Below are 7,536 nucleotides of genomic sequence, written 5' to 3' on the forward strand. Positions count from 1 at the left end.
ACAACTGTCTTTAGAATCCCGATTATCATCACAAGCAAGATCAATTGTTGGGGTATCTTGCACTATGGGAATTACAGAATCATTTGATTCTTTTAAAATTTCAGGTACATTGTTTCTAGGGATTTTCTCAAAATTTTCTTTATCGCCAGATATGAGATCAATAGTTGGATTGTTAGGTGATATTGCAATTATGGAATCATCATCGTCGTCGTCACCTTCTGCCGTATCCATACCCTCAACATTACTTGGAAATTCAAGGTGGGAAATAATGTTTAATGGATCTCTTGCTTGTGGCTTCTCATTCGAATCTATGGTACAGGGTAACTCGGATTTTATAGCAACTGTTTTTATTTTGGATGATTTTAGTGCCGATTTCATATTACAATTGGATAATTTCTTCTTTAGCCTCTGCAAGGGATTTAATACCACCAATGGGGGTGGTGGTGGTAAATCTTCAGAAGGTTCTGAAACCACTTTTTTGTCTTTGACCTTATTTGACATTTCTTTGGTTTTATTCAGATTATTTTCCTTAATAGCTGGAATACTCATTGCTTCCAAGGATGATGCATCTTGAAATTGATTATCATTTGAATTCAAATCATACTGTTTTTCTGATATTTCAAAGCGGCCTTCGTTGTTTGTCCAGTGTGTAACAGCTTTTTCTTTTTTGGAATTTTTTGATGGTGGCATCAAATTGCAATCGGATAATTTTTTCTTTAACCTCTGTAGGGGATTTACTACCACCAATGGCGGTGGAGGTGGTAAATCGTTTTCAAATTCCAAATCGTTTGGAATAAATGTTCGGTCGTTGACCATTTTTGAGAGTTCTTTGGTTTTATTCAGAACATTTCCCACAATTCCTGGAGTACTATTTGATTGAAAGTGCTTATCATTTGAATACAAATTGCATATTTTTTCATTATTGAATCCTTCGTTTTTGTTTTCTTGAATGGTAACAACGGCTTCTAGTTTGGAATTTTTCGATGTTGGCATCAAATCACAATCGGATAATCTCTTTTTTAACCTCTGTAGGGGATTTACTACAACCAATGGCGGTGGTGGCGGCATATCCATGGCATGTTCATTAGTTTCTAATTCTTTTGAAATCACTGTTGGGTCTTTGACCAAATTTGAAATTGTTTTGGTTTCATTTAGAAATGTTTCCTCTATCCCTGGAGTAGTCTTCGATCGTATATCATCCGCTGACTTAACATCCGTATTTAAGCTACAAAGTTTTTCTGTTACTCCAATAATGTTTTCTTCTTGAGTGGTAACTGGTTTTTCTATTTTAGAATTTTTTGTTGGTGACATCAAATTACAATCGGATAATCGTTTCTTTATCCTCTGCAGGGGATTTACAACAACCAATGGTGGTGGTGGTGGTGGCGTTATATCCATGGCATTGTTTTTAGCTTCTAATTCTTTTGGACTCACTGTTTTGTCTTCGACTATTTTTGAAATTTCTTTGGTTTTATTCACATCATTTCCACCGTCTACTGCTGGAGTACACTTCGTTTCCAATGGCTTTATATCCTTCAAGGCTGCCAAAACAGCCTTTCGCATAGCCAATGGTGTGCTAGGTGCTGAGGATATGTAAATTTTATCACGATTCACTTTAAGTGTAACCTGAAACGTGCATTTGTTGTGCACACCCATTACCATGGTCGAGGCATATTCGAGCGATTCGCAACGCTGCTTTAGAAGCGATAATGGATCGCTTGGTGTAGCAACGTCCATTTTTTCTATTCTAGAAAGTAAATATCTTATTAGTTTCAAAAAATGTAAAAGTAATTTTAATTCAATTCGTGCTTACATTTTATTACATTACATTTGTCCGTGAACACCGCGAAACAATTTGCCGATCTTGCTGATTTTGGATTTACCGTTTTTTGCTGTTTTGTTTTCATTCACAATTAGTTATAAACATTACAACTTCCATTCACAATAAGTCATATTTGTTGACTCCTTCTTCTTCTTTCTTCATTTTTAGTGAAATGATAACCGCGACCATAAAACCCAAAGGCCACTTGGCGTATTGGTGTTTTGAAAAATTCAAATATGGTTTGGCTGCGGGAAATTTTCAGGTCGATGTACCATGGATATACTACCTGTTCAATGCAAATCATCCAAATCAAGCGCGGTGGTTTTTACATACCCCGATTAGGAAATCTATGTTCATTTTTAGTAAACAACATTTTGTTTGTTGTTTTGTATTGATTTTTTTGAAAAAAAAAAAATACTTTGATCTTTCTAACCTATATCTTTATATATTTTTTCTACAGTGACGCCAAGTTAGAGATTGGACTTTTAGGTGTACCTCAAATATATCGCTATTTTGGTATATCTCCCGCTTTTATTAACGATTCCACCCATTTTTCATTACATCGGAAGAATGGTTCAGTTCCAAGTTTGGTTGGAATCTTAATTTCAAATAAAAACCAATTTTCCTATGCCGAAGGTTATAGGATAGGACAAAGTCTTCTTTAAGGATAGGTTTTTGTTCAATAAAGCACTTTATAAATTAAAATTTTATATTTTGCCGAGATTAAATTTAATTAATTTATGTTTTAAGGCTTAAGGCATTGACCGCGTCATAGCTCCCTGAGAGTTGCACCTGAAGTTTTTATATAGAACAGATAGAGTTTTTGTTATATAGGACAGTATCTTTTTATTGAAGAGGTAAGATCTGTTGATGGGAGCACAGAAAGTTCTTATAGCTCTTCGATTAAAGAAGAAGGATGTCAACTTATGGAAGTGCTGAAGGTTTTCCCATTAACGTACTTGATTCCTTTTTTGAAAAGTGTATTTTTTATTTTCTTATTAAATTTCTGGTGGTTTTCATTAATAAGATGTTATTGTTGAATCAAACAACCTTATTAATTGAGATCCTCACAAAATGTTTTTTTCAGTTCGTCTTCGGACGGCTCACCAGAAAGACGCATTTAAAGATTTAATCACGCCTACGGGCTTAAAAAAAAGTACAAAATGGCGCTGTGTTAAGCTTTCTCTTAACTTGCCACGTGTTTTATTATCGAACCAAAGAAAAATATAAGAAAATCTCATTTATCTCGCGCATATGGTTTATGGTATTACACCATCTATTCAATTAGAAAGTGGACAAGCTGGAGGAGGAACTGCCTCCAGTATTTAAAAGAGATAAAAAATTATTTTTCGCGTATATTCAATTTATTATACCCTGAGGATATATACACGTTGATACGGTGAAAATGTGCCTCATCGAAATATTGGTTTCAGTCGATTTACACATGTTCGTCCGTCCGTCCATTGTCTGTCAGTCTGGCTGGTGCGCACGATAACTCTCGAAGGCAGCAACCGTTTTTATTGAAACTTTGCGCATCTTAATATTTCTTCCAAACTTACTTAAAGTTCGAAGATGGGGAAACACGGTCCACTCCTTCTGGTACCTCTCCCACAAAATGGTCAAAATTGTGCTAAACATTATTTTATAATAACATGCAAACGGACTATCCGATTTTAACGAAACTTTGTACGACCTATTATCTTTACAAAGCCTACAGCAAGTAGGAAGATGCGACCCATTGATCCACTCTTTGTAGTACCTCTCCCACGGAGGGTCAAAATATTTATAATTTCAAGCTAATGGAAGGTCCGTTTTGAACCTAACTTTGCACAACCTATTACCTTTACCAAGCCCAGATCAAGTTAGAAGATGGGACCCATTGGTCCACTCTTTCTGGCACATCTCCCACAAAATGGTCAAAATTGTGGTAAAAAATACTTTTATAATAACATACAAACGGACTATCCGTTTTTATTGAAACTTTGCACAACCTATTATCTTTACAAAGCCTAGATCAGGTTTGAAGATGGAACTCATTATTTCACTCCTTCTGGTACATCCCTCAAAATCGTCAAAATGTTCAAAATTTATAAATGTAATATAAGGCCAATATGTACCAAACTTTGCACAACTTATTATCTTTACGAAGCCTAGATTTAGTCCGAAGATGAGACCCATTGGTCCAATCCTTCTGGTACCTCCCCCACGAATGGTGAAAATTTTCAATATTTATAAATCCAATATCAGGCAAATGGAATGTCATATTTCAACCAAACCTTGCACAACTTATTTTCTTTGCCAACCCTATATCAATTTCGAAGATGGAATCCAGTAGTCCACTCCTTCTGGTATCTCCCTCACAAATGGTCAATATTTCATAAAACCTCTTTGATAAAAACATATTTCTTATATAAAGCTAATAATAAAATCTCTGTGTAATTTCGAAGACCTCCGCAAACCTTAGGCTGGGGGTATATATCTGGCGGTAACACCGACTGACTCTATTTTTACTTGTTTGATTTATATTTTACCTCGCTGTGATCGTTGAAGGCTTCAGAGTGCCATACAAAAGCTGGTTAAGCCTCGAAGATGGCTACATATACATGTCCTCAGCCTATTGACTATCTAAATCATATATGTCTGCAATGGAGATAATTGTTTCATAAATTATATCTTAAATATGGAACAAAGTTGCATGACTCATTTTTCAACAGACCCCATACCATGGCATAATTATGCCATGTCCCATACCAATGGTCTTTTGAAATCTGTCCCTATCGTAGCTATGTAAAATACTCTTGGGCATGTAATAATTCTTGCTTTAGTTTACAATTTATAAATATTCTGATGTTTCTGCGATTATGATTTTTATAGATTTCGAAAATAGAACGTCCTTCTTCCACAAAAACATATTTCCCATTTATATATTTGTTCATATGTATAAACTTCCTTCTTATAAGAATTATAAGAATTGGTCGAGTTTTTTCTCTGATAAGAAGTTGATATATGACCCGACATCGTTTCGATAATTTCGATTACAACTTATCAAATTAAAATAAATTATCGATTATTAGTAAGAAATCGTCCATCTCTAATTTCTTCGGTACAGAGCCGACGACCACCGCAAAAACAGCAGGTTTCGTACGGAGATTTTGTTAAAGAAAATAATATTGAAGTTTCAGGATTTTTCTCGTTCAGGACAATAAATAAAGCAAAATGGCAGTACGTTTAGCCCACAGATTGATGAAGACACAAACTCCCTTCCTATGCAGGGTAAGTAGCCGTTGGATCCAAAGAATAATTCTTTGGAAAGTAGAAAAATTACATAATGGAAGATTCTATATGGTGACAGAAAAAATTAAGTGATCGCGCACACACACACTCGGCAACAAGCTAATTAATTAAAATGTTGTTTTCTTTCTCTACCGCTCCTTCGTAAACAGAGCTACCCTATGTTGGTAACCAAGGAAAAGACTGAAGATGTGGCCCATACCAAGTCATCATTGCAAAAGAGATTGACGGTAGGTCCTTTGGATAACTGAAATATTTTGAGGTTATAGACGGAGTTTGTTTTGATTGCGTCTTTTGTGTGTGTTTTCAGGTACCTGAGATTCCACAAGCCCAGTATGGTGGTCGTCATGCTGTCACCATGTTGCCCGGTGGTGGTATTGGTCCCGAACTTATGAGCTATGTACGTGAGATTTTTGCCTACTGCGGCGCTCCCATCGACTTCGAAGTCATCGACATTGATCCCTCCACTGAGGGTAATGAAGATTTGGAATATGCCATCACATCGATTAAACGTAACGGTGTTGCCATTAAGGGTAATATTGAAACCAAATCACAATCGTTGACCGAAATCTCTCGTAACGTCGCCATTCGTAATGAATTGGATTTGTTTGTCAACGTTGTCCATTGCAAATCGTTGCCCGGCATCCCAGCCCATCATAAGGATGTTGATATTGTTTTGATTCGTCAAAATACCGACGGTGAATATGCTATGTTGGAACATGAATCGGTTAAAGGTGTTGTTGAGAGTATGAAGGTTGTTACCGTGGAAAATGCTGAACGTGTTGCACGCTATGCCTTCCAATATGCTCGTGAAAATGGCCGTAAGAAGGTTACCACCATTCACAAGGCCAACATTATGAAAATGTCTGATGGTTTGTTCTTGGAAGTGGCCAAGAAGGTGCACAAGGATTACCCAGAATTGGAACATAATAATATGATTATCGATAACACTTGCATGCAATTGGTATCTAATCCTCATCAGGTGAGTTGGTAATGGAATGGTGATTATTTGACGATTAAGTGAGTATCAAGAAGTTAGACATAGCTGTTTGAAGATCAATATTTAAAGAATATTGAGTTCTTGGAAGCTTTAACATTGTGTATTCAGAAGGACTATATTAACATTCATGGGAGCTAAAACAATATTAATGTTTAGTCCATATTAAATTTAAATCCTGCTACTATCAAGACCTCGCAAGGGTTAAATATTCTATAAAATATTGGTCTGGAAGCATTTTCAATGCACTTTCAAAATAGGTAACCACCATTTTCCTACAGTGGGCCTAAACAAATTGTACCTTTTGTTTCAATATTAAATTTAAAACAAATGGTCTGTCTGCAAGAATCTACCAGATTTTACTATTTTCTTCGATATCATAAAGGAAAATTTGTTATCGCAGTAAAAAGTAGTAGATTCTTGCAGTACGGGAACAGACCAAAAGTGTAGAAAATTTATTGAAAGCGTACTAAAAATACCGAAGATTGAAGGGTGAATTTATATGGATGCTATATCTAAAGGTGAATCAATCAATTTATAGATATTTCCGTCGGAATCTTTATGATGAATATTTTTACATAACTCCCTTTCTTAGTCGAAGATATTTTATTTCAAAAATGATAATTATTTCCTTTTTGTTTTTCAGTTCGATGTCATGAACATGACCAACTTGTACGGTACCATTGTCTCCAATGTTATTTGCGGTCTTATTGGTGGTGCTGGTATCTTGTCTGGTCGTAACTACGGTGATCATGTTTGTATTTCCATCATTAAACAAAATAACTTATTGAAAAATTTGAATATTCATAATTTTTGATTTATTATTATTTTTTTCAGTATGCCATCTTTGAACCTGGTACTCGTAATACCGGTACAGCTATTGCTGGTAAAAATATTGCCAATCCCTTGGCCATGATCAATGCCAGTGTTGATATGTTAAATCATTTGGGCTACAAAGATCATGCTCGTGTTATTTCCGAAGCTGCCTATGAGACTGTTGTGGAAAGGGGTATTAGGACTCCAGGTGAGATAGCTTTTATTTTTCTATATTCATTGTGATTTCGTTATTAATATAAAATGTTTTTTTTTTTATTCTAGATATTGGTGGCACCAATTCCAGTACTGATGTTGTCAAGAGCATTTTGGATATCCTCTCCAACAAACGTGTCCACTGGTAATGTCTTTTGTTTTTATCTACCAAATATTATATTTTCCATCCTGCTGTCTAAGGGCACAACCTCAGTAGTCGTTGCTCTTTTCAATTATTATTACTTTTTTGTGTATTATGAATGTTTTTATTTTAATTTGTTGTAGTCTATCGTAGATGCATTTATGTTTTTTCTTCGCCATCTATTATTATTTTTTTTTTCTTTGAATGTTTACGATTTTTATTTGTAGTTTTAGTAAAATAAGAATATCTGCCAAA

The 7,536-nt window shown here is 35.2% G+C and overlaps 1 protein-coding gene across 1 annotated transcript; it reads left to right on the forward strand.

The window, feature by feature from the left end:
• The first annotated feature begins 4,995 nt into the window (after positions 1-4,995).
• On the forward strand, positions 4,996-7,288 carry LOC133338439 (isocitrate dehydrogenase [NAD] subunit gamma, mitochondrial). The gene is made up of 6 exons (XM_061546612.1): positions 4,996-5,095; positions 5,266-5,343; positions 5,424-6,095; positions 6,757-6,864; positions 6,948-7,134; positions 7,209-7,288. Exons 1-6 carry the CDS (start codon positions 5,039-5,041, stop codon positions 7,286-7,288), a joined length of 1,182 nt encoding a protein of 393 aa, XP_061402596.1. The 5' UTR covers positions 4,996-5,038.
• The last annotated feature ends 248 nt before the right edge of the window (positions 7,289-7,536 follow it).

This window comes from Musca vetustissima, unplaced genomic scaffold (assembly GCF_032173495.1).
Source record: "Musca vetustissima isolate MV318-11 ecotype Yass unplaced genomic scaffold, APGP_CSIRO_Mvet_v1 utg7915, whole genome shotgun sequence".
Taxonomy (NCBI): Eukaryota; Metazoa; Arthropoda; class Insecta; order Diptera; family Muscidae; genus Musca; species Musca vetustissima.